This window comes from Ammospiza nelsoni, chromosome 3 (assembly GCF_027579445.1).
Source record: "Ammospiza nelsoni isolate bAmmNel1 chromosome 3, bAmmNel1.pri, whole genome shotgun sequence".
Lineage (NCBI taxonomy): Eukaryota > Metazoa > Chordata > Aves > Passeriformes > Passerellidae > Ammospiza > Ammospiza nelsoni.
Window position 1 is genome coordinate 34,720,039 of NC_080635.1, and position 27,861 is coordinate 34,747,899.

General features: G+C 40.3%; 1 protein-coding gene across 2 annotated transcripts in view; it reads left to right on the top strand.

The window, feature by feature from the left end:
* Positions 1–1,425: 1,425 nt before the first annotated feature.
* PRKD3 (protein kinase D3) overlaps positions 1,426–27,861 on the top strand; it is a 43,958-nt gene continuing 17,522 nt past the window's right edge. The window contains exons 1-9 of one of the 2 annotated variants that reach the window (XM_059467711.1): positions 1,426–1,467; positions 4,670–5,694; positions 15,278–15,416; positions 17,053–17,184; positions 17,869–18,026; positions 20,155–20,344; positions 23,070–23,147; positions 25,094–25,277; positions 26,821–26,944. In XM_059467711.1, the coding sequence (XP_059323694.1) occupies positions 5,404–5,694; positions 15,278–15,416; positions 17,053–17,184; positions 17,869–18,026; positions 20,155–20,344; positions 23,070–23,147; positions 25,094–25,277; positions 26,821–26,944 (1,296 nt within the window). In that variant the 5' untranslated portion in view covers positions 1,426–1,467; positions 4,670–5,403. Of the gene's footprint in view, positions 1,468–1,818; positions 1,968–4,669; positions 5,695–15,277; positions 15,417–17,052; positions 17,185–17,868; positions 18,027–20,154; positions 20,345–23,069; positions 23,148–25,093; positions 25,278–26,820; positions 26,945–27,861 lie in introns of those variants that run through there. The other variant, XM_059467712.1, reaches the window with a different exon arrangement.

Here is a 27,861-nt window from a genome sequence, read left to right on the forward strand (position 1 = left end):
ACAGCACTTTGGTTTATTTTGGCTGATGCTGCCCTGTATTCTGTAATAAATTGATTTTAACTAATCCATCTTCTGATTTATGAAAAAGCAGCTATTGCAGCTTAGGACAGCAAATTAAATGGCACCAACCCTATTGGATGGTATAAAGCTGATCTTCTTTACAAAGAAATATAATTGTTGCCCAGTGGCTGTGGTAATACCTAATATCCATCTGGTGCTGTCCCTAAACAGATATTTTTAGGGCTGCTACTCAAAATGTGAGAAGCTTGCTGCACTTTAAATACAGCAGAGTGTGTCTCTTTGCTGTGCTAAGCATCAGAAATCATGTTTATGGAGGCAAGCTCTGTGTTTACAGTGGTGGCATGTGGGAGTCCCACTTCAGAGGAAAAAGGAAACGAAGATTGCTCAGCTATCTGCTGCAGAGCTTTGGCAAGAACATCCTCTATTCATGGAATAGCCTTCATTAAAAAGTCCCAGGGTGGTTTTTGGCATTCAAAACCAGTTAAAGGCAGAATCAACCATTAACTGCTACGTTTTTACTTTAAAGTACTTCCAGATTTTGACAAGAAGCTGCAGGCATATTATTTATCAAATAAAATGGCGCCAGTCAGCGCAGAGAGCTGGTCACACTCTCTGTCAGCTGCACTGTGTAAAGATCTGATGCAAAATAGGGTGCAAAAAGCGGAAGGGCTCCCCTCAGCTTCACTGGGTTTTGGGCCAGGCCTCAGGAGCACAAGGTGAAGGAAATGAGAAACGTGCCTTACAAACAGAGCTATAAATGACAAGGCACTAATCTGCTTCTCCATCTGTGTCTCGCTGAGCTGAGCATTAGAAGCCTTTGAATTTGACAGTTTGCCTTTTCAAGGCATTTTCGGTCTGGTATATAACTTAAATTCAGCAGCTCCCTATGGTAGTGGATTTTAGTTTAAGACTTGCACACAGAAATTGAGACCAATTCAAGAGGGAAGATTACAGGTTGTCTCTTAACAGGGAGCTGTCGGGCTGAAGGGAGGTCACAGAGGCAGTTTTGCCTCGCACCAGTTTTATTTGGTACTTCAGCTCACTGTTTTTCCCAAGCATCTTGCCTGCAGAAATCTGCCGCTGACGCCAAGAGCGGCATCATTTACGCAGGGCAGAAAATGTGATTTGGGTGAATCAGAGTATCAGAAGCGGGGGCTGAAACGCAGCAGGAGACGGGCAGTGCAAAGGGCCTGGACATCCGTGGGGGCCAGCGGGACACGCTGACAGCCACTTCCAGCTCCCAGGTCAGCGCGGCCACGGCCAAGACCAGCGCGGGGCTGTGACACACTAGGTCAAGTATTTCCTGTGCAGCGATGGAGGGCCTGCCCGGCCCAGGGGACATCCCCGTCCCGGCAAGGTGAACCGGGAGCGGCGCGGACCGACACATGGGCTGTGGCTGCCCGGCCGGCCGGGGCGGAGCGGGGGAAGGAGCCGCGGTACCGCCAGGTGAGGCGGGCAGGGCGGGGGCTGCCCGAACCCGCGGCCGGCGCTGGCACCGCAGCCGGCGGGTGCGAGCTGGCGCGGACACGGGGCTTTAGCAGGGCTGGAGAGACGAGGCCAGGGCGGCGGCGGGGCGGCAGCTGCAGCTGGGAGCGCAGGGCCCCGCAGCCGGGGCCGTCCTGTTCTAGTCCGTCCCGTCCCGTCCCGCAATAGCGGCTCGGGGCAGCGCCCGCCACGGCCGAGGAAAACTAACGGAAACTCTTTCAGGGAACCCTGCGCGTGCGCCGCCGCGCGCGCTGAGCCCCCGGCCCGCGCGGGGCACGCCGGGTCTCGTGGTTCGCACAGGCCAAGCGGCCAGCGGCAGGACGCGGTGGCGGGACTACAGCTCCCGGCAGCCCCCGCGGCGCGGTCCCGTCCCGTCCCGGGCGGCTCTGGTGTGTGTGCGGGGAGCCGCGGGGCTGGAGATGCGCGAGTGGCCGCTCCGGCCCGGGGCAGCGGCGCCGCAGGTGAGCGCGGCGGGACCGGGGGCGCCGCCGCCGCCGCTGTGGGCGGGAACCGCCGCGGGGTCGCGGTGTGTGGGGATGTGGGTGTGTGTGTACGGGGGTGGGGGCCGCCGCCGCCACCGCGCCGGGGAAGGGCGGGGGCGGACTCGAAAAGTTCCTGGCGCGGCGGCGGGAGCGGCGCCGAGCCCGGCACGGGCCGTGCCCCGGGGGAGCGCCCGCCGGCCCCGCGGGGGGAAAGCGTCGCGGCGGCAGCTCCGCCCTGGGTGCCCCGGGGTGGGGGTGACGGGCCGAGGCCACATCATCTCCGGAGATGGTGCCGGCGGGGGCGGGTCGCGCAGCGGGGATTTAAACCTGGGAGGGAGGGACGGACGGGCGGCTGCCAGCGCCAGCCCGGACGGAGCTGCGTGACCCGCGGCAGGCAGGACGCGTCCCGCCGGTCCCGCCCGGCAGCCGTGGCGGGGAGTGCCGTCCCTCCCGGTGCGAACGGCCCTGCTGCGTAAGAACCGCGAGTGGAACCGCCTGGAGCGGGACTCGGCGTCCGCGCCTCGCCTCGGATCGGGACGGCAGGGCGGGTGGAGGGCCAGGTGATGGAGAAGCTGCCCGGGAGACGCTTGGTTTGGGGACAGCGGGAACGGGAGGGACAGCGCTTCTGGGCGGGCGCAGGCTGCGAGCCGGGCTGCGGGAGAAGGAGGCAGAGGGACTCCTTCATTGCCCCTGCTCCTCTCTGCTTTGTGAGGTAGAGGGATTTCTTTGCGTAAACAAAATGCAGTATTGTAGTCTGCATGTCAGTTTCAGCATACGCTTATTGATTTGGTGTTCGGAAGAACTGTATCCTCACTAAAAAGTGAACAGTTTCTATGACTTTCCTTTCATAGAAAGATCCATTCTTTCCTATTAAGCAACAAAAATAAACTTTTTCAAAGGCTTGTGTGCAAATGCATATGCACACATGCCTTTTGATACATATGGTATCAAGGCTTTGTCAATGCAAATGCATCGTGCCTTTGACAAACATAATTAACGTTCTAATTAGGCAGTTTTAGGTGAGCTTTCACAGGGTGCTTTCACTGTCTTAATTAAACTTGCCTAGCAGACTCATTAATTCTTTCACATCATAAGGCTTTTCTGTTCTCTATTTTGTTGGTTAGTTGTTTTGTAATTCAAATCCACCCCTAAGGCTTCATATTTGCTGTCTCTGGTATCTGTGAGAGGTGAGGGAGAGGAAAGCAGTAGGTAGAAAACAAGAACAAGTCATGTGCAAGCAAACTTGAAGGCACTGTGAAGCTGCTTTCTTGAGAAAAGTCTTTAAATGTTACTGTTGCTGTCCTTGCTTTTCCTATTTATTGCTTTCATCTGTATCGTGTTTAGCGTGTTCTTTAAGGCCGAAGTTTCTTTTCAGATGTCGTTGCTACAGGTCCAACAAGTCTTCTGTATTTGAAGGCAAGAGTTTCTAGATAACTGTGCTGAAAATCCAAATGTATCAATTTGTTCTCTTACAGTGCCCCTGTTAGGAATTTTGTCACAGTACCGAGAGCTTATTTTCCTGCCAGTACTGCAAACTGTGTATCTCTCTTTCCTTATCTACCTTTCAGAATGCAATGGCAGTGGGGTTTTCACCTATTTGACTGGTAAATACCAGGAGTGCATAGTGTATTAATTGGACTGTTTTAGCTAGTCTCAGCCTTATATCTGGGAAGGACAGCTTCCATTGTGTGCAATAAGATGTGGCATTTCTCTTCTGAAATTTCATTGCAAGAGTAATACACTTTCTGAGTTTTTTTTTTTTTTTAACTACATAAGGGAAGGAAAAAATATGTGAGCTTACTGATTTTGGTATCCTGTATGGATCAATGCTCCTTAAAAACTGTTAGCAATATGTAGTATCTATGTATTTGGACCACTTTTGCATCCATGGAAAACTTTTCCTGTGGCAGAAGTTGCATGGGGAATTTTGAAATTATTCTTTTCGAGCATTTCAGCTGCTCATTAAATACTTGAAATACTGAACCAGGTAGCATAGCATCTTGTAACAAGCATCTCAAGCCCATGCTTGTGAAATTATTTATTTTCAAAGGTTGTAGCTGACTTGCTTTTTTAATCAGACATGTGAATATTATTAAATGATTTTTTTCCCAAAGGAACCAACCGATGCACAATTGTAGGCTCTGCATATCTTCCTATAGTTAAGAGTTTGTGCAACTCATTCTTCAGTTTGCTTGAATAACACTATTAAAATGATACCCTGTGAGTACGTGCTGCCACATAGAGTTTGAGTTTTCATCTTGTATTTTTTTTTGACATTTCTGTGCATTTAATGAATTCCCTACCCACCAGCTTCGCAATATAGATGTGCAGAGCAGAGCTGTGTTCTACTGCTCCCTCCCCACGTTTTTGTTGTTTTCCTCCTAAGTGCTAAGGGCTTTGCTCTGTTAAGCCGTCGTTAATTAGAAGTTGTAGTAACATATTGATCATTGCTAGATCTGATTTTTCTTGTGTATCATACCATGGGAAAGCAGTAAAGTTTAATTTACAAATACAAAATGCTTCTAATGTAACACATTTAGTGTTATTAAACCATATTTATTATTAACTTCTTTGAGTAAAAGGAGTTGGTGTCCTGCTGCGTAAAAGTAGAGTGGTTGTGACATGGGTATGTGACTTCATGCATTTCACGTGAAATAACAACTTTATCTTTTCCCCTACAGGCAGAGTACAATGTTTCAAAATGCTGGAGATTATCTGGGTGATGCTACAGATTACATTTAATATGATTGTATCTTCAGACATTCTGCTGCTCCATTTCATGAGCTAAAATATTTTATAAAAATGAAATTGGATATCTTCATTGATCTTCAAGTTCACCGTGTCCTGTGAATTCAGAGAAGACTTTCTGAAGGAGGAATAGATTCATCACATATGTGGACTTCTGTTGTTGCTCAAGGATACACTTGTTTTTCATTGTGAAAGGCTATCTGCATGAAGATGAGTCTTCATTTGAGATATGATCTGTGTAACTAGGTGAACAAGGATCCTTTTAATGAGTTATCAACATCTATTTCAATCTGCTTCTCCGGCTTTTGTTTTTTAATAAAAAATGAAGGACAAGTATAAACAGAAGAGCTGATGTGTTTCTGTGAGGCCTTTATGTAATCCTCTGTGTCTGGATGTGGTGCTAAAGGACAAGCAATCTGCTTTTGATCAGCTGATTGTAACTGCAGAAAGAGAACCTTTAATTTAAAGTAACTTGCAGCTGTAATTATTTTACTCTTTGGCTTGCGCCAAATGAAAGGGAAATTTAAGTTTTACTGGTCAGGAGCATTTTACTGAACTAAGAAAGGGAAACTTACATTATCCTTGTTTTCATTTCAAACCAAGAACCGATAACATTTCACTCAGAATTTGACTGCTAGGGAGATCTCGGCAGACTAAAGCAAGTCAGATGTCAGCAAACGACTCTTCTCCCCCATCCTTACAGAAGTTTTCCCCACCTACGTGTCATGCTGCTGCACCACAGACCCCATCTTTGTCCTCAAGTCCCCAGTCGGGGCTCTCCAGTCGGCTCTCCAATGGCAGTTTCAGTACCCAGAGCCTCACCAACTCCCGAGGCTCCATGCATGGCATCTCCTTCCTTCTGCAGATTGGTCTCACTCGGGAGACTGTCACCATTGAAGCTCAGGACCTGTCCCTCTCTGCTGTTAAAGACCTCGTGTGCTCAATAGTTTACCAGAAGGTATGGTATAATGCTACTGTGTTGTGCTGATGGCAACAGCTGTTTGCTAGCAGGCTGTTTAGTAATAGCAACTGAGATATGCCAAGAGTTTGGTATGGTGGCAAAGATCTATGCTAGCTATTTGCAATTATGCAGAAAGAAATTTTGGTAGCTCTCAAGGGAGAAGCTTTTAATTCAATAGGAGTAAACCCTCCTCTTACTTTCTCACTTGTGAAATCTAGTAAAAGAACATGTAGTTCTAAATTTCCTACATGAATGACTTTTCACAGTATGGGCAGTTTTTTCCTTTTAACAATTGCCACTGATACCTTAGGTTTTTACTAGCTTATGCTTACTACTGTTGAAGGGTGTTCTTGGATCTGTATAGCCAGCTGCTGTGACAGGACCAGTTGTGGCTACAGACTTGATACTTGCTGTTCTTTTTGTTTCTGGTTAATAACTAAATATCCCACCAAACAGCTAATAATGTTCTATTATTGTTTTTCTGTATACTGAATACATGTGCTACTCCTATATGTCAATATATTTCTGTTAGGAGAGGGTTGACCGATAAATAAAAGAACCTTGGCACACTTTTCCATTGTGTCTTGGCTACCCTGTTGCAAATGCTGCCTATTTAGGAAGGAAGTAACACTGATCATGTTGGTTTTGCATCCAAATTTTATCTTTATCTTTAGGTTAGGAAGGTTAGATCCTAGGAAGCAGCCTGAATAGAAGTTAACAATATTTCATAAAGTAAGAAATAATTGCTGTTTTCCATCAAGGTCAGGGAATTATCTCCATGTCTTTCATTGTTGAGATAGTGGTGATATTTATCATTGATTAGTGTTATTATATAATTCTTTTTCACCTAATAGCCTGAAAAAATGTAAGTGCATGATATGTTATTTGTATATGTTGTTTATCTTTTTTCCCCATCTCATAACTTACTGCATATTTTTCATATAATATATTTCATATCTTTTGTATTTTTACAAACTAGTCGACAAACAAGCCAATTTCATAATAACTTCCAAAATATAATTCAGCATCTTAGTTCCTTTCTGAAGAGATGAGTTATTTGGGTCAACTTCTTTTTTCCCTGTACCATGCATGTTAGATGTACCTTTATGCAGCCATTTTAGGGGCTGCTTTTTCTCTCTATATCCTTCTCTTTACATCTGCATATTTCCTGTCTTTTATCTTAAAGTAAGATGAAAACAAGTACATTCACACTTATTTTTCTTTTTTCCTTTCTGTTTTTTTCAGCAGGCTCAGCTAAAATTTTAACGTGAGGTCTTCTTATAGCTCTAAATTCTTACACGCTAAGCCTAATCTACTGCAAAACTGATGAGGATTTCATGATTGGTTTTCCTTTTTGTCTGGCTTTGCTGCAGTTTCTGCTCTCCTGCAGCTGATGCTACCAGAAAGTGACTGCTCAGTGAAAGCACAGGCAGCAAACTGATCAGGAAACAACCTCATGTGTGGTGGATTCATCTTTCATAAGTAGTTTTGCAGCTAGTGCACGAGTGGCAGTATTCTCCCTGTACTCTATTTGACAGCAGTATGTCCTGCTTTGACTTTTTTTCTCTTAGATCTGGTGGCTGTTCAATGTTCTTGGATTAGTGGATACCTGATGTGAGAATTGCAAACTGCATTCTTGTCGGTAATTGTGTGAATGGTTGCTGCTTTTTTCCAGTTAAAAGCTTTGAACCTGCTGGGTATGCTGTTGAGATTCAACAGTGTTAAAGCTTCCCTTTCCTCTGGTATTCCACAGCTTGCTTAAAGTGTTTTGTCCTGACTGCAGGGTACTGTGATAGTTTGTTGTTGTGATAGTTCTGTACTTAACAGTATCTACTTACTGTGACATTTCTTTAATGAATTAGGAGAAATACCTTTTCTTTTTTTTTACTTGGAATAGTAATTGATAGCTTTTCTTCTTATTTGACTGTTATTGTTACTAGAGTTAAACAGATGTTTCCTTACTTAACAGTCACATTTCAGGTTTGTATTCCTGTACATAATCTGGAACAAAAAAACTGAGGAGTCCTTCTTTGCTTACTTGGGAGCTTAAACCACCTGCCTTACTGTATTTGAGGCTACAATTGCAGTATCAAAAATGTTGGTTAGGGCTCTGCTTTTCTGTGTTTCCTGCTTCAGACACTGGTGTTCAGTGTAGCTTGTTCAGGTTTTGCTGAAGGGTAATTAGAAGCGGCATCAGCAGAACTGAAACTAGAGATGTGTCTGCAAAGAGAGTGAGATGAGTAATGCAAATATTTGGTGTGTCTCTTAGCTCTCATACAGATGTTCTGAGCATCAGGAGATGTTTTTTCTTTTTAAGTGTTTTTCTTCAATTTTTTTCAAGGGTAAAGTTAAGTTTGGGGGTTACTGTGTTAGGGTTGTTTTGTACTGGAATGGTTAATAGAACTCCTCAGAAAATCCAAACTTTTGACTTTATAGGGATGCTTAAAAAAATTCTTGCTTATGGTCTCCAGTACATTCATGGTCTTCTCTGTTCATTCCTTATCTAGGGTGCTCTGTATTAAAGGATCAGACATACAGTTCTCAGGGGCAGTCTGAGGAGGAGCATAAGCTGGACACATATGGCTGCTGGAGCAGAGGGACAGTGTTTAGAAGCAGAAAAACTTGTAGCAGGTAGACAGTGTGTGTCCTTGCACAGTAGTCAGATATTGCAGAGGCAAGTTCTTAATCCTGTTCTGTGTTTGAATGCTGTCTCTTCATTCCTCACATGAAGTAGAACAAAGGAATTACTGACTTAAAACTAGAAACTTACATGTGGTGATGTTCCACTGCCTGCAGACTGAGAGTTATGTTGGACAGCATGCTCTAAGTGCTGTATTCTAGTTCACCTAATTTTATTCTGGTTTGAGCTATAAATGAAAAACATTTGATTACTGCAGCTAAAAGTGTAACTTGAGTTATTACTTGTATAGTATCAATACCTGCAAGATTTGTTGTAACTTTTTCAGTAAATTTATGAGTCTTTACTTTCATGTTTCTGCAACTTCTCTATCTTTTTTGGACCTGTCCTTCATCGTTTTCACTTTCAGTCATACTCGGCATTCTCCTTCTCTGTATATATTTCCTCTGATGGCTTTGTTATATTTTGCTCTGAAACAGACCAACTGCTCCTCTACCTTAGAATGTTTCCCTGAAATTCTCATGATCCTTTGACTGTTGCATTCTTTTTGATTGAGTACTGATACTTTACCTATGTAATCTGTTTCTTATTCTTCCTGCCTAGTTTTTCTAGAACAGTTTTTTTATTGAACCCATCCAAAGTCACCATTTAGCAAAATCAAAGTGCTGTTTCTTATGTCTTGCTGATTAGATTCTGCTTCTGTATTTTCATTACATTACAAGGATCATATTGCAATCCATCCGTATTACAGATGGATTTCTACAGCTCTTGCAGTAACAACTTGAGCGTAATAAATAAGTAACAGAACTGCAACCAGTGTTCTGGGTTTTTCTCCAGGTTAAGCTTGTGATAGTTCATGGTGTTTTTTTAAAGGCTCTAAAATGAATGCAAATCATCTCTTCTGTTCAGATGTGCTCAAATATGTTTTCCTCCTACTGCTCTGCCTTCTTGACTTGTCAACTCTTTTCTTCATATGAGCTAAAGAATGCAGAGAATTAGCAAGAGTTGAGGCATGAGAAGCAAACATGCTTTTTGAGAAGGTGGGAGCTGGGGAATTACTGGTGGCACAGAGGGTGTTACATGGGGGGCAGATTAGCATTTCCAGCATGGTGATAGTTTGTATGCCTGAAAACCTAGCCAAGCAGTAGTCCAAGTATGTCTGTACTGAGGCATCTGGTGAGGGAAGGATCTTCTGCAACATGTTTGAAGCTAATCATCTGTGTGATAATGTCATTTGGCACATGATTCTAAAGAGTGGGAGTGAATAGCTGGGTAGGGATGCAGGATAATAGAATGGATGACTTCAGTGAATGGAGAGACTTTCCAATGGTGTTTTGGACCATTAGACTTTGGAATTAACTTTCAGTGGTTTGAAGCATTTGTTTTGAGTTATGACGGGTCATGAGATATTGGACCTTGAAACAATATCCGCCTACACTTTTCCCTAGTGAGAATTTTTGGCGACTAGTCCAGAACTTTGCAAAGTAACTCCTGGAACTTGAAGTAAAGGGAGTTTTCAGTTACTGCCAAGATAGAAAGAAGCCTCAGTTGTATTTCGCTCAGAGTACTGACTGCTGTATGTTGGTTGAGTTCTTCTGGATAAAAAAAGACAATGTAGTGCACTCTCAATTAAAGCTAGCTATGCTGTAATCCTTACAGTATGAGTATGCTAGATAACACCAATGATTTTTCCTCAGTGTAATTGTAATATTGCACTAGTTGTGTTATTTGTGCTAGTATCACCAAGTATTAATAATGACATATATTCTTGATATAAGTTGATGATATTGTTGTACCAGAGATTAATTTTGGCACAGTCTAGTGCATATGTATACTTCCCACAAGTGATTTCCTGTCACTAGATGCTCTTTTGGAACTGTTAAAACTGGGAACAGTCATGTTTTTGCTTTTAGGAAACTTAGTAATACTGGGATTAGCAGTTTGTATGTTCTGAGTAACTGTGCAGATACATTAGGCTTTTGTGCAGGAAAGTAATGGCTGTATAATCCCATAAGATAAAACAGGCTGTAAAAAATTCTGCTTTGAGTTTGTTTTCAAGTTTACATTATGAGCTCTTAACACTTCAAACGAACTGGGTAATGTTCTTCCTTAACAGCTTCGTGTAACTGAGCATAAAGAAAGCTATAAAAGCTGTACTTTGCTGCAGTACAAGAGAGAAGAATTTGGTAGTGTACAACTTGAATGTAGTTCAACTATTGAACATAGTTTAAGCTTTGTGTAAAAATTCTGTTAGAAGATCCCACTTGAAATGAAACCCCTGTTAATCGATGAGGTTATTCTTGGCCAGCAGTGTGCACTGAGCCTTCTGGCCAAGGTGCTAGTGAGGAATGCTGCATTCCCGAGTGGGCTGGGAGCGGAAGAGAGAGCAGGCGCCGCATGCCGGGAAGGAGCCAAGCTGCTTGGTCGGAGCTGATTGCTCCCTGCATCCAGGCCCGGCCAAGTGCCTTACACAGGGCTCTGCTGGGCCACCTGCAGCTCATCAGAGCCGGCCACGGGCAGGGCAGCCAGCCAGCGCTTCCATGGCTTGGGTGCACGGGGCTGCAGTGGGGGCAGAGGAGAGGAATCTGAGCCACAGTGTGTGGAATGGAGTTGGGAGGCAGGCATCTTCCCCGTAAGTGGGAATTTTTTTTTTTTGGTGGGGTTGGGGGGGGAAGTGTGCAAGGAAAGAGCAGGATTAGTTCATTGAACTTCAAACATTTTGTGAGGTATGATTGAATTTGGAGGCTGCTGCAGCTCTGTCCCTATGTGCAGCTACAGACAACAAGACTGACCACGTATTCCTGATAGACACTAGCATTTGGATGCAGGTGTACAGCACATACATGTGTATGCACAGATCCAAACAGATCAACAGTGTTGGTGTCTGTGAGCCTTCATGTAAGCACAAACAGCACCAGTGGTCCTATGCTGTATCAGTCTCTGGTGGTTCAGGATAGAGGTCTGGTAGTGGCGAAAAATGTACAGACATGTACTCCCTCACCAACCAGTAAAAAAATAGCAACAAACAAAGGTGGGTGTCTCCAGCAGCTGGCTTCAAGCACTCTCTGCTACTTCAGTAGCTGCTAAATCTTGGTCTTTTCAGTTGCTGACACCTGGATATTCAAACTCTTGATTTCACTGATCTCTGCAGTCACTGAGATTGCAGGGTCCTCTTGCTCTGATTGCTGGCAGTCAGACCCCCCATACACACACATGGGCTCAGAATGAGAGAAAATAATTCAGGAAAATAGCTAGAAATTGAATTTAATGAAAATAGAGGACGGGTGGTGCTGATGATGCACAGGGCATGATCAGACAATTGTTCTAACCAACCCCTGTTTACAGATGACCAGCCTCTTTTATCTTCTTATCCCTCAGTTTTTTCCCACGTTTATTCCTCCCTGAATCACCTCTTTCCTTGCCTTTGTTGCCTTCTGTAAACATTCTATAGGTATTGTACAATCCTAATTTCCCAGCATTTTACAATCTGTACCATACCATTGGACAGCAACCACTGTCAGGCCAAAAGGTGTTCTGGTGTTGACTTGCCTGATCAGTGTATGTGTGGAAACCGGGTCTGAGGATGTCCTGTGCAGGCCAGGGTATCTTTTCCCTGGAGTTCTTTATTTGGGTTCCTACCTGCCCTTCTTTCTCTGTGCTCCCCTGGCTTGTGGAGATGGGCCTGATGGTTCCTGTGAAGGGTCTGGGAGGTCCTGGGCAGGGTGTTGGTGGCCCCCACCTGCATTTTTCCTCTGTGCTGCTTTGTGGATGTGCAGACAAGCACCTCACAAGCAGGACAGGTAAAGGAGCTGCTGAGGTTCCTCAACTACTGCCTGTCCCTCTTAAGGATTCAGGAAAACCTCCTAGCAACTGAAGCTCCATGCTAATGAACAGGCTGGGTCTCTTCTCATCCTTTTAGCTTTTGTAATTATTATTTCAGAAATGGACATCAGGCATGCACAATGCCTAGAAAAATGTGTCCTGGTGTAGTCTTGTCACATGCTATAGAAATGCTATGCAGAGGCTGTGCTTAGTGAGAGAACTCTTGTACTCCATCCTAGTATAGATTATTCCCTTGATGGTTGTGAGCTTGTGATTCTGCATCATAGTCTAGAAGCCAATGATAAAGCTCAAGTTTGGAAGTGGAAGAAATACCTTTTAAGGAGGTTAAATGTTAGAGTTACAAAACTAGACAATTTTTCACAGTCACTTTTATGTGTATGTATATTGGTTTTGGAAGAAAAGGGCAGTAAAGCATATGATGTCAATAAGAAAAGCATTCATGATACACAGCTTAAAAGGTCAATTTAATTAATGGAAAACCAAATGAGGGTGTTGATATCAACAGTTCTAACAATCTGTAATTGATGATTTTGCTTTTTTTCCTAATATTTCTACTCCATAGAAATTAATTTTGCCTTTGGAATTTATTTGAAAGGCAAAATCATAGTTATGGGTATAATAATGTTATTTACAAACTTTGGATTAATGATGGTGCTGCTTTCTAAGGGATGTAATGTCTCATATTTTTAATTATTAAACTTGCTGTCACAAAGAGGACTTCAGTGTTCATCTGTAACTTTAGTTTATTTTGCCAGCTAATGCTTTTCAGTAATGAAAATTAGTGTAGTATGTTTAAAACATTTTAATAAATCCAAGATTTGTACATGAGAATGGGTAAATGGCACATAGGCAGAGTATATTTTGTCATAGCAATTAAGATAAGTGCTGCTCGGCAGGTGATTATGTGACCTCTGGTTACTGAGGTGGAGGATTATGTGTAGGGATGTTCTGGCAGCTGCATAACAGGGTTATGGTCTTAAAGAGTGGAAAAAAAATTAAAGAGAAAGACATATCTTTATCAAAAGAAGGAGACTTAAACCTGTAAAATATCTTGGAGGCTTCCTTAAAATCTGTGGTTTGTAGGTGGTTCTGTGAACTTAATATGAAGAGACAATAGTTCACGTGATTGCCTGAGTCATGAATTGTCCCTCCTGGCAGCTGAAATTATTATTGGTGTTATTAAAATGTGTCATGTGTATCTGTAGGCAGATATATACTGTTGTAATATTGATTTTATATCCCTTTTGTTAGAATTAAGTTCTTCAGCAGTATAATGCAATTAACAGAAGTTAACAGTGTACCAAGGAATAGACATCACAGCACTTATTTTAATTATGTTATAATATCTTGTTTTCTGTCAATCAAGGCACAGTGGGATTTTGGGTTAGAGCTTAAAGTAAGTTTATGATGTGGTTTCAGTTATGAAGAAATGTCAGTTTCCTTGGAAGAATTACTAGTGACTGCATCTTTGTGTGTTCAGAATATAAAGTCAAGTCCTGTGCGTACTTGCAGAGATACTGATATACATATTTGGGCAGCACAGCTAATTCTTGCTTTGTATGTTCTTTCCTATTACAAATGATCTTTGGGCAATTGGAAAAATGCAATTTTTAGTATATTCTTGGATATTTGCTATTTTACATAGGAAGCCTGAGAGTGAGTTGAGAGACAGAGGAAGCAGCTGGCTGCTTTGGCATCGGCCCAGTAAATCAGTTTCTTCTTGCTGTGGACTGAATACCTCTGTGTCAGTATAAATTTGTCAGCTCTGTCTTTTGCTTTTGCAAGGGTTAAATTGTACAAATTCTGTGTCTCTTAGTGACTGTCCAAGGTAGATAGCTGCTTTCTGGAGCAAGGACTTCCTCAGTGTTAAGTGTCATGTAATTATGTAGTGCATACACACCAAAACAGAGAAGACTAACTTGGTATTTCAGATAAAATTGCTGCTGTAAAGAAGACATTATTTTTTTCTCTGAATGAGAAGAAAGTGTGAAAACAATGGGCACAATAGATATGATACCTTCATTATGTATTTGATTTGGTAGAACAAATCTTAGTTAATTACAATTAATATACCACAAGCTTCATGCAGTTTAGATACTATTGACTGTGCAACACATAGATTACTAACTTGTTTCCTCATTAATTAAAAGTATCTTCTGAGCTTTTCCATATTTTTTCCCACACTTTTCCTGTTTTGATCTGTGTGTGTGTTCCCACCTCACGTTTGAATTCTAGTTTAAACCAAAAGGTCAAAGGAGCTGCTTGAATGCTGCTCATTCCTCTCCAGGGTCTGTTCCTCCTCGTTTCCCCATGAACTGTTTACTTTTAAGCTTTTCATTTTAACAAGTTTTCATTTTAAGAAGTTTTACTCATGCTTAACAGTGTTTTGAAGATAAGGAAAACAAAAAATGAGAAAGCTTTCAATGAGTAGGGAAAATACAGAATGAGAAAGCTTTTTTCAGTGATGTATCATGGAAAAGTGGCATGTTATTTAGCGTATCTGTTTCCTGTATGGATTTTTTTCCTGTCCTTGTGAGGATTTGAGTTTTTCTTTTCACAGAATCACCGAAAATGAGTAATGTTAGAAGGGATCACTGGAGGTCATAGAGTCCAACTTGCCTGCTGAGCATATGCTCCTCTGCAGCATATTACTCAGGATTACTCATATCTGTTGATCTAAACTGTTGTAGAACAATGGTATGGAGCTTCTTAACTGGCTTGCTGCTCAAGAAAAGTGCAGCAGGTGCTGCTGGAGTGGCTCTAGCTAAATACCTGCCTGACCAGAATACCTGTGAGGATTATAGGTGGTGGTATCCAAGTTAAAAGTCTGCATTGGCTTTTATGTGCCAGACTGATTATGCTGGTCTGAGAGATTAAAAACTCCAATAAACAAAAACTTTAACACTTCTTTTTTTCAGGTTAAAAAAGAAAAAAAATTAGAAATTTTCAGAAAATGCTTTGTTTCCTCAAAAATAGGCAGATTTATTTTGTTGTCATGACACATTTACAACTCTTGAGTTCTGTAGCTGTTATTAAAAACATTGATGTATAGGATTATCAAAGAGCATGTATTAATTTAGAGTTTGATTTCTATTGCAGTTCCCAGAGTGTGGTTTCTTTGGCATGTATGACAAAATTCTCCTGTTCCGCCATGACCTGAACTCAGATAATATTTTGCAACGAATTACATCAGCAGAAGAGATACATGAGGGAGATCTTGTTGAGGTTGTACTCTCTGGTAGGTATTATTGTAGCAGTGGAACAACTCTTTGTTCAGTAGATTAAAAGAAATTAGGACTTCATGGAGCATTATTTTCATGTCTGCCTTGAGCTTTTTCACTTTAGGCAATATACTTTGGGGTAGAGGTTTCTGAGAAAGTCCAAGTGTCTCTGATGCTTCAGCACTCAGTTTTGTTATTTTTCATTGTTCTGTTTTAATCTTCTTCAGGTTTATTATTAAAAATAAATCTGAATTATACAAATGAGAATTTATAAGTATAATAATACCAGTTTTTCATTTTTGTGATTGTTTAAGGTGAAATGCAGGTAGGATTCAGAATTTGTTCTTCCAAGTTGTGGGTTTTCTTTTGCTTATATCTGTCTTTTTGTTCTGTAGTTTTTGCTATTGATGGCTTATGCTGTCATAAGACTTCATATAAATGTTGTTGCTGAATCATACCTATAAAAACAGGCTCTTACAGGTTATTGTAGTTCTTAAAAATGGTTTCTTTGAACATTATAGTCCTTAGAGTGGTGGTTATTAACCAATAATGAGGACAAAATAACCCCAGCCCTGGTTGTCATTGTATGTGTTTGATCAATACTTCATCAAATTCAATCAAAAGTCAGCTGTAGTTAAACTACAAGTAAAAGCTGGACTAGTGTTGAGCAGTTTTTCAAGTCCTTGAGGATAAAGTGACAAACTGAGACTATATATTAGGAGAGACCTCTTGACTGTCATGAGCTTAGATTTGTAAGCTTGGTCAATAAAGTATGAATTTGATAGCTGTAAGTAAGGCTGAGTATTTCAGGGCATGTCTGAACTGTTCAGTAATTGATCATCTTATTTTGAACTTTTCATTGCTTCTGATGAATAGCATATTTGGAAAATTTGTTGTGTGACTCTTGGCAGTCTCTGACAGTTTCCTTACAGACAGACAGACCACCCGAAACTGGGGCATTTTGAAGATATGTAAATCTCTTTCAGTAGGATTTTAAAAATAAGATCTGAATAGGGAGTGTTAGTATGTATCTGGTAAAAAACCAGTAGCCATCAGGACAAGGCAATCTTGATGTAAAATACCTTTTTTTTTTTTTTTTTCTTTCCCTCAAAGATACAAAACAAAAGAAATTGAAATATATCTACACTTATTTAGGGAAAATAATATTTCAGTGTTCTGTGGAAACTTTATCCACAGTTCTTTTTTGATACACTGAGTTGAATCTAATAAGCTTTTACTACAGAAGTACTTTAGAAGATAAAAATCTATTTTTAGAACTGTCTTTTTTTGAAAATTTTGTAGGTTACAGAACAGCTTGAAAATTAAATTGTTCTTTAAAACATTTATTGTTGCTTTTAGCAAAGCTTGTTCTACCTGCCTTCAACTTAGTGAAGTTTTCAACCGAGTGATTCATACTTTTGATTAGTTGGGAACATTAGCCTACAGAGTTCAGGGGATATTTTTCCTCAATAAAAATGTTTATTGAGAACTATGTAGTCTCCTGAATGCATATTTAAATGACATACTGTAAAATGCTGATTTCTAAATATCTTGTAAGCATTCTTTAAATTAGCCTTTTAAAAAACATATTCTTTCCATAAATCCTTGTTGATCCTGTGACAAGAGTTATAACTTACTGCAATTTTTTTAAAGCTTTGGCTACAGTTGAAGATTTCCAGATCCGTCCTCATGCACTTTATGTGCATTCCTACAAGGCTCCTACTTTTTGTGACTACTGCGGAGAGATGCTTTGGGGTTTGGTACGACAAGGATTAAAATGTGAGGGTAAGTCAGTCTGTGATATGTAGTGTGTTTGTGTGTGTATATCTATATGAGATGAGGAAGAAGAAGTTGTATTGTGTTTGGTATGTTACTAAGTGATAAATACAGTATTTCCTACCTGGAAGGGTTTGTGCATTGGAAAACTGAAGTTCTGATCTTGGCATTAATGCAAACTTGGGCTAATGCATGACCTTGGGCTAATGACTTAAGAAATGTTGTTTCCCACTCTGAATAAAATAGCTAGCTTACAACCTTGTGTTCTTTCCACAAGGAACACGTAGTTTGGAGAGACTCCCAAAGGGGAATCCCTTTCCTTATGGCTTTCTTCCAGCTGGCTGTGGAGCACTCTGCAGCCTGCTGTCAGGTACTAACACTGCCTTCTCACTGAATTCTTCTTGCTTCTTGTGCTCCAAAGTGAGGGAGTGATGAAAGCCTCTTGGTGCTGGGAGATCAGCTGCTTCCAAGTGTTAGACCTTGTTACTAGAACTGGGCTTACTGGAGAAAAAGCTGTTTTTGTGAATCACATCAAGAACAATAAATCTGAGAATTTGACACAACAATCTATTTCTGCCTTTGCCATTGTCCTGGGTCATCTTTTTAAAACTCGTTTATCAAAATATTAGTACTGTGGTTTTTTTTTTCTTTGAATGTTGGGAGGTTTTTTGAATAAACAAACTCCTCTTCCAGGTTGTGGGTTAAACTACCATAAGCGATGTGCCTTCAAGATTCCGAACAACTGCAGTGGAGTGAGGAAGAGGCGCCTGTCTAATGTGTCTTTGCCAGGAGCAGGGCTTTCAGTTCCAAGGCCAGCACAAGCTGAACACACATCCTCTGCCTCTGAAGAAGTATGTAATGTGAAAGAAGAAACAATTTCTGGTTTAAATTCTTTAACCTCTGAAGAACTAGATAGTGTTTTAAGTGGCTCATGATGAGTATGTGGGAGTCAAACTTAACCATTATGATCAGTTTTAGTGAATTTTAAAATACAGTGATTCTTAGACTTTGACACTTAGTGCTTATTATTACTGTGAGAGATACAACAGGAAATAAATTTGTTATTGGCCTTTCACTCATGGTTATATGAAATCCTGAGAACTTTGGCTTCTAGTAATACAGATTAGTTCTGTAATTATTGTATCAGCATAGATTAGTTTCTTGGCCAATGCAGTACAAATTGTAAGCTTTTATACTGGGGAAGAGTGTTCCCAATCTGCTGTTAAGCTTTTCACAGAGTTAATCCAAAAAACCCCAAACCCTATCTAGGAGGGTGTATGAGATGAAAGGCTTACAGTAAAAACAGACATCCATAGTAGTTCCTTGTTGTGATGATTGCTGAGAGGTTATCAATTACATAACAAATATCAATTATCAAGTATATCCCAACTATATTGGGATCATGAGGCAGGAGAGGCAAGGATTAGATCCATTTGTTTGTGCCTTAGGCTTTTCTAGTAATCTGTTGCTTTACACTATAACTATTCTTACCACAATTTAAATTACAAATCATATAGTCTACTTCAAGAACATTATTTTTTTTAGCTAGAGGCTATGAAAGCTTAGTCTTGAGTAATGAAAAATATTTATTTTGATGTTTATGACTACTGGTAAGATTCACTCAGTGAACATAGAATTGTAAGCATTTATCACATAATTTAACTTTATGATTTCTGTGTGCATGTTTAGTACTTTTTTGATACCTCTTAATTTTACTCAATGCTTCTTCTGTTTTAATTGAAGTTTTTCTTTTAACTTAATTTCAAAAATTTTTTTTGAGGGGGTTTATTTTCTAAGTAATTTTTTAATTTTCTAAGCAGTTTTGCCTAATTTAGTAAGCTATCCAGCATGCTATACCTTGCTTCTAAAAACTAATAGCTTGAGGTAGTGATTGCAATTTGGTCTGCCTGCCTCCAGTGCTTTCTGTTTTACCTTCTATATGGAGGCTTGTATGTGCTGTATGCACCTTGTCAGGTTGCTCAAAAAATGAATGTTGTGAGTGAATTTCTAGCATTTTATCTTCTGTGGAAATAAAGGTTCATACATAACTTCCTGCTTTCTGTAAGACTTTTCCATCTGGTATTTTCATGGTTTTGTTTTACAATACCAGAATGTCCTCTTAAAGCTTTTGGCCAGGTTGCTTTCTTGTCTGGTCCCTTTTGGAGCCAACACCTCCCTTACAGCCCCACTGACATTTTTTTCATCCACCAGGACCCCCAAGTCCTTCCCAACAGGGCTGACACCAGCCCCCAGCCTGTGTTGATACAGGGGGTGACCCAACTCAGGCGCAGTGCCAGCACTTGGCCTTGTTGAGCCGCAGAAGTTTCACATGGACCCACTTCTCAAGCTTATCCAGGTCCTGCTGGATGGCATCACATCCCTCCAGTGTGCCAGCTGGGTGGCATCCACAAACATGCTGAGGGTGCACTCACTCCCACTGTCTGTCATTGATGAAGACATTTAATAGCTGTGGTCTCAGTATCAGCTCTGAGGGACGCCACTTGTCACTGATGTCTGTCAGGACGCTGAGACATTGACCACTCCCCTCTGGATGTGACCATTTAGTCAATTCCTTATTCTTCTAAAGGTCTGCCCATTGAATCCATCTCTCCACTTTAGAGTGAAGGATGTTGTGGTGACTGTGTCAAAGGCTTTACAGAATTCCAGATAAATGACACCTATAGCCCTTTTATTGTCCACTGGGATGGAGTCACTCCATCATGGAAGGCTGCTGGCTGTCCCAAATCACTTCCTCCCTTCATGTGCTTTAGCATAGCTTCTAGTAGGATCTCTGTGATCTTCCCAGATACAGAGGGAAGCCTGAAAGGTCAGTGGTTCTGAGGGTTGCCCATTCTGCCCTTTTTAAAAATGGGTGCAGTTTTTGCCTTTTTCCAGTTCACCTGACTGCTGTGACTTTTCAAAGCAGTCATGGCAGTAGAGCTGTTCTGGTGCAAATGATGTATTCCTTCTTTATTGCAGCGTTGCTGCCCAGAGCCTAGTAAGAGGATTCCCTCTTGGAGTGGCCGCCCCATCTGGATGGATAAGATGGTGCTGTGCAGAGTGAAGGTCCCACACACCTTTGCTGTTCACTCTTACACTCGTCCCACCATCTGCCAGTACTGCAAACGGCTGCTGAAGGGCCTCTTTCGCCAAGGAATGCAGTGTAAAGGTAAACCTTGCATTTGCTGCTGCAGCAGTACATTTCAGTAAAGGTCTTGTATTTAAAACTGTTTGATGACTGTATACTGCAAACATGTAAGTTTTGAAAAATTGCATAATTTTCAGAAGATCACAGCAGCCCTCATTTTCATTGTTGTAAGCTGTGCATTGTACATTTTTCTGAAAAATAAGATTTAATTGTGTAGATTGAAAACACTGTAATTCTAGGAGGATAATTATGAATTAATAAAAATGGGAAATGCTTCCTTTTTTCAATATCTGTATTCTAGACCGATCACTAAGGAATCTGTGAGTTTTCATTGTATTTTAGTACAGGATACTGATTATTACCTTTTGGAGATAGGTGCCTGTGCTGAACTTGCATGGTTTTTATGTAGCAAATGTTAACATGCATGGCTTCAGTTCTCAGACCCTTCCATATGGTTCCTAGGGTGTAACTAATGTGATCTCCTTCTGGCTTTTTATTACTAGTTAGTGCAGATCTGTTGGCTTTGTTGCAGGAAACAAAAGTCTAGTAATGAATCATAAACATTAATATGGAAAGGAGTTTCCATTTCTCTCATGTGAATTTGTCAAACAGGAGTATCGAAGGTCAGCTTTTTGATAGAGGTCACTTAATACATTTTCAGTTTGCTTTATTAGAGGAGAGAAACTATTGTAAGCTTACAGCTGTGTTAACCTTTTTTTTTTTGACTGGTAATAGTGCTGTCTCATGTGAGTAAGGAAGTAGTTTTATTTTTCATTTCTGTTGTTATTTGCTGTCTTTGTAGTCCGTTCGAAGTCTGCATCCTGAACTGGTTTTGATATTTTTTCCAGTCAGTGTGTCTCTTGGATACACATGATACAGAAATAATGAAGCCTGAAAAAGATGCCTTGTGGTTTTAACATACAGATGCTGCTGGCCATATACAGCATATGACTGTATCCAGCTGAACAAATGGGGCTACCACATCAGTTTCAGGGAATTGAATGGCACTGGATAAAAATATTATTTGTATGCATGTTGTAAGCATTTATGCATGGAAAATGAGCCTAGAGAAATGCCATGTATATGTGCAGGACAGAAATAAGTGTCTTTGTAGGCCTCCATTTATGCAATAGGATCCTATACTTATTTTTGATATATCAGGAACTGATATCAAGCAGTTCAAATTTTTTCATACTGACTTTTCTTACAGATTCTTAAGGTTTCCCACCAACTTTTTTGTGCACATTCACAAAGCTTGGGGGTCTTCTAGTAGTTTTATGTTTCTGATTACCCGTAAGAGCCCTGGATTTCTTGATTTAATTCATTGCTATTTGGGCTCTGAGGATGATGTTTGAGATGCTAAGGCTGTGTTTGTGGTAATAAATTAAATGTGCCCAGAAACATTCCCGGACACTGAGGTCAGCTGGGACAGAATGACCGTGTTCATGAACAAATTTTCTTAGCATCCCAGCCTGGGTGGCTCTTGTGCAGACTGTCTGGAGCAATTTCATAGGATGCTCTGGTTTATGAGCTAGACCTTGGAACTGTTTGAGATTATGCTAATGCTGTGGGCCAAAAGCTTGCTAGGGGATGTTTGTAGCTATTTACTAGACTAGAGAATTGCATGGCAGTACCCAGGAATGTTTCTGAATATAGTTTAATTTTTTAGGATAGATTCAGTCTTCTAGTTTCATGACAGGATTTGAAATGTCTCTGTTTCTTCCAGCCTTCTTTAAAGTAGTGAAGTAATTGTATTTCATAATATGAACTGAAGCCATGGCTGTAAAATACTGTTAATGGGCCTCCTAGGAAGCATCTTTTTAGGCACTCAGAGGCTGAGTAATATTGTATTCTGCTCCAAAATTTGGCTCCTCTGCCAAAAATGGAGAGATAATGGTTTTTCTCTTGTCTGGGCTTAAAAGAAAAACACATTGAGCTTGTTTTGAATAGCAAAAAGAAGTTAAACTACCAATATGAAAACAATTGTGGGGGCAGTAGGGAGTTTTGAAATTCATGGTATTGATGGAGTTGAAAATCACAGGGATGTGACTAATAAAGGAAATTCCCGTTCATACCAGTAATGTTGTGTGCTGGACTTGGTTCAGTGGGCTTCATTGATACCTCGGGTGCAGCAATGGCACACGTCCAGCTGAGATTCCATCCTGTGTCAGGCCAAATCCGGGCATAATGTTATTCTGTCTGCCCTGTGTCAGCAAGAAATGGAGCCTGAGGAGTCAGGCAAATCTGTAACCTGAATGAGAGGGGAACCAGACTTCAGGATTTACTGCAGAACATATTTGCTCTGATGTAGTTGTGTGATCATAGATGTTGTGTGATCAGACTCTGATGGCTGCAAGTCTTAGTTGGCTGGTGGGGAAAAATGTTAGAGATGAGACAGTTAAATCATATAGCAATGGAAAAAAGGATGTGGAACAAATGAAAGAATGGGAGAAGTTACATCATGAGGGAAAAAATAGCTGCAGAAGAAGCTACAGAAGTAGCAAGCCATTTTGTACTGGAAGGGGAAGTACTGACATAATAAATAGTGGTGGGACAAATCAACATGTGACATAAGGACAAGATTGCTAATTTCCTCCTGGAGGTGACCTCATTGGTGCTGTCTTCAGCTACATGCAAATATATGAATCTGAACTGAAGTTAGAGTTGGAAGGAGTGAATGATAAATGCTAGTGTCTGGGTGGGAGTCAGGTTCTGATATCAGGGGCTTATTTATCTGCTGTTTTAGATTGCAGATTCAACTGTCACAAACGCTGTGCACCTAAAGTACCTCGAGACTGTCTTGGAGAGGTTGTTTTCAATGGAGGTAAGATGAGAAACATGCTTTCCAATAGTGAGAGATCTTTTGTGGCTGAAAACTAAATACCTTATTATTTAGTTCTCTCATCTCTGAATATTTGACATATTTTTATTTATCTTGCCAGTTTTTTGAGTTAAAATGAAAAAGATTCCCTGTAAAACTTACACTCTGGTGACTTAAATTTTACTTCAGTCAGTCTTGACAAGTTCACTATGCTTTTGTTGGGACTGCTTAATGAAAATGAAAAATCTGGAAGCCACCCCAATGTACAAAATTTGAAGATCTATTGTGATTGGTCTGCTCATTTTTCACCATGAAATACATTCTTTAGCATGTTAATATCTGAAGACGTGGAATTTTTGTATGACTTTCTCATATCTTACTGGCCAGAGTTAGCTGAGGTGTTTGAGATAAAAGAGAAAGAAGAAAAACCCCAAGCCAAACCAAAAGAAAGAACTGCACCCTAATTTCTGGAAACCTCAATGAAGTAGGACTGTTTTCTGCATAGTCATTGCAGAATTGAAAGAGGAATGTGCAGAACACTTTGTGGAAGAATGTTTAGAGTATTTTTGTAAGTTTTAAACCAGTGTAAAACTGATGAAATATGAGGTAGATGAGCAGATAGGGATTAAAAACTGATTGAATGGGGGGCCTAGAGAGTGATTATCAATGGCAAATAACTCATGGTGTACCCCAGGGGCCATTAAAGGGTCCAGTCCTATTTAACATCTTCATTAATGATCTTGATGGGGCAGTGTACCCTCAGCAGCTTTGTAGGTGACTGGGAGCACTGGCTGATATGACAGAGGGTTTGTGCTGCTATCCTGAGGACTTCAACAGATGGGAGAAATGAACTCAGGGGGTTGTTGGACCAGGTGACCTTCAAAAATCTCCTCCAACTTCAGCCATTCTGTGGCTCTGTTGCCTTGTCACACAGTTTTTAGTGAAACAAAATTGGTGATGTGGAGCAGATTGCATCAAACAGTACAACTTGATTCAGAGGCTTGGGCAACAGCTGTGCTAGGGTCTGTTGCCATTGCACATAGATCCCATCCATTCATGCTAACCTTCTCCAGCTCCCAGGCTCTTTCCTGGATCTTGAGGTTGGTGGCTGTGAACAGCAATGTGCAACGTGCTGTTGATGCAGCCTGGTTTTACTGCCCTTGTGATGCTAAGGTGCTAAAGGCCACAGAGTTTGTGAACTATGGTTTCATGTAATTCTTTTGAAGACATAAAGAGCAATTTATTTTTTGTTCTTTCTTCCATTCCTAATTGAACTCACCCCAGGTAAAAAGCAAACTCAAAAACCACAAGCCAACAAACAAACAAAAAAACAACCATAAAAAGGCTACAGACATATTACAAGACATATTTTTATGTCTTAATTCTTAGTTTTCCACAGTACAAGTTGTACAGCTTTTGAAAACACTAAATTTCTGCCTACAAAAAATCACAGGTGAATAAGATCTGTTCTGCTTTTCTCTTTTCCTGCGATTGCACAACTCCCCTTTTCTTTCTTACTTTTCTTATTATGGACTACAAGACCAGGGAGAGCAGAGCTGGGTTGCTGTTAATGGAGAATTTCATTTGCACAGGAATAATTCTCTGGGTCATCTCTAGCCATTGAAAGGTTACTTTGTCCTGATTACTTGTGGAACAGAATTACTTAATGAGATTTAGGTGTAGACTTTAAGCTTTTCACTCTCTTTCTTTCAGAATGGTTTGTGTTTAGTTGGGTCTCTCTTGCCTTGGCATTTAGCAAAATGAAATTGATAATGTTCATTAGCATACTCTGCATCTTACAGCAAGTGTGTGAAGATTTTGTATATTGTGATTGTAATTTTTTTTTACATAAGTGTTAACTAAAAAAAACAAAGTTGAGTTTTGGAGGATTCTATTTATTTTTTTTTAGTTGTATGTGTGAAATAATGTCTGACTTGTGTTGTTTCCAGAACCTGCTAGCCCAGGGCAGGACTTGGATATGCCGATGGAAGTTGATAGCAGTGAAATGAACAGTGATGGTAGTAGAGTTCTAGATGATGCTGAAGAGCCCTCTCCTCCAGAGGACAAAATCTTTTTTATGGATCCATCTGATCTTGATGCAGACAAAGATGAGGAAGCTGTCAAAACAATCAGGTAAGTTCCAGGATGGATTTCTTTGCTCAGGATATGTGTTGCTCAATATTGTGAGTAAAACGTTTCCAATTAGCCCAGTTTTATTGCTGAAAGTGTATTTTCCCTTTGTGTGGGTTTTTTTTTAGCTTGAAAACACTTTGTAAAATTCTCCTATCTCAAGAAAATCTGAGACATAAATAGACTAAAAGAATATAGCCTCTTCTAATTGGAAAAAGTGTTATGCTATGACAGTTATTGAAGAAATGCAACCAGATTATTAGTGCAGGATAAAACTTAGAGCTTAACAAAGCTAATGTGTGGTTAAGGTCTCTGTTACTTGAGCCTAATTTAGTTACTGTTATATATGTGTGGGTTTAAACAGCATTAGTTGGGATATTTTAATATTGGCATCGTAGTCTATGCATGTTATGCAATAATTTGCTTTATTTATCTTGAAAGTGATGTTTCTGAAGTCTTTTATCCAATAACTGTTAACATAGTTCCTTAAATCAAATTTGATCTTTTTATTTCTTTATTATTCTGAGTAGTGTCATCCTGATTTTCTTAGTCATTCTTAATAAGATAAGCACAGTTGTACTTGGTCAAACATCACTGTAGCTCAGGGCTTAATAGCAAATTTGTGAGGGAGAGCATATAATGATACCTTCCAACTTCCAGTGATTCACAGCTCAAGGATCTCCTGACTGGGAAGCAACATCTACCTCCAAGTAGCATTTTTCCATTTATTTCTAATTGAATTTGAAGCAATTCAGGTTTTTGGCATGACAGCATCCTGTAGCCAGTCCTACATCCTGTAGCATAGCAGGCCATGTTAAGTAAGGCATCCTTACTTTTTTTGTTTTGAAACTACCTTACAATGTGTGTTTACAGATGTGTCTGTTAGTGCCACATGTAGAGCTCTGGTATAGGCAGGCACCTCGATGTTTAGCTTCATTTTCAGTGCTATTAAAACCTGTATGTTTAATTAATGGCTCTTTCAGAATATTAGAGATTATCAAACCTGTGTCTGCAGGACAGTTAATATACCTTAGCATTGACAGAATTTTCTAGTACAGTTGTGATTTAACACACCCTGGTTTGTGTTTTCTTAAGTTGAAAGTTTGCTTTGATAGGGACCTTCATTAATCACAATATTATGAAGCAGCATAATCAACTTACATAGACAATAAGAAATTATAGTTATGCTGATGCTAATTATATTTCTGTGGTGTAAAATGGCATGAAAGACTAGCAGTCTCAGCAGATTGTTTTGAAAGAGGATAATTTCTGTAGGTGTCCTCAATCCAGTGTGTTTCTTCTCTTTTCCTTAAGTACTGCAGTACTTGCCCTAGGACACCTAGTAGGAGCTCAGATGCCTTATCAAATTCATCCATCAACTAAATCTGCATGGGGAGAAAAGGTGTCTGTTGCTGAAAATTATGGACTAAATCCATAAAAGGTGTCTGTTCCTGAAAATGATGGACTAAATGCGTAAAACAAGTATAATTGCAGTACTGTTGTGTTTTAACTTGTTCCATATTAAACTGTTGTATCTTCTTTTTAGTCCTTCAACAAGCAATAACATTCCTCTCATGCGAGTTGTACAGTCAATCAAACACACAAAGAGGAAGAGCAGTACAATGGTGAAAGAAGGATGGATGGTCCACTATACTAGTAGAGACAACCTGGTCAGTTACTTCAGTTTCTTCCTAAATTAAGTTATTTCTCTAAACTAGTATGTTTTATTTCTGATTAGAGTATAATTTGAAAGAATTTAGCTGTGATGTTCATTATAAAGAAATCTGGTTCCAGACAGAAAGTGTAATTTATTCAAAATTCTTCATGTGGTGATTAAACAGTACTTTTCCTTCTCCTCTTTAAGAAGGAAAAGCATCTCTACATTGCCTCAAATGAATTGCATTTGCAGTATTTCAGCTTTCCTGAGAAAGTAACTTAGAATAATTTGTTTGTGTCATCTTTCTCTTTAGTAGTTGAACTAAACACTTGTCTCTTTTTCTGTTCTACAGAATACTTGTCTCTTTTCTGATCTGTTCTTTTCTGTGTGAAAAGGTGGAATTCATAAGAATATTTTGTGTACTGAAGTGGTTGAGAGTATTATTCTAATGATCTAGGTGTGTGTAAATAGTTATGTGTAGATATGAGAACCCTTAATTCCTCTAGCAATTCACTCTAAGAGTTGTGGCTTGACTGTATGTCCTTGGGTAAGCAAGCATCCCCCAGAAAGACACTGTTGTTTGTTACCAGTGCTACTAATAATGCTACCTTAATTGAGTAGGCAAGCTACTTGATTTTTGTGTATTGAGGAGGAAGACAAGGCAAAATAACAGGGTTCCTTAGTATTGTCTGATGGGAGGAAGTGAATCAGTCCTCTTGTTTTTTGGTAGATGAATGAAAACGAGGAATTTAAGAAGTTCCCAGATCTCATGGAGAACATTATAGCATACTGAGACTGTTCATGAAAGGCAGCAGAAATACTTTTGCATTCTTTATCTCTGTGGCATCTGATTGGAGGAGGCCTAGAGAATTTTAAAAAGCACAGTTATTTAAGTTCTGAAGAAATCAATTTGAAAGGTGATAATAGGCA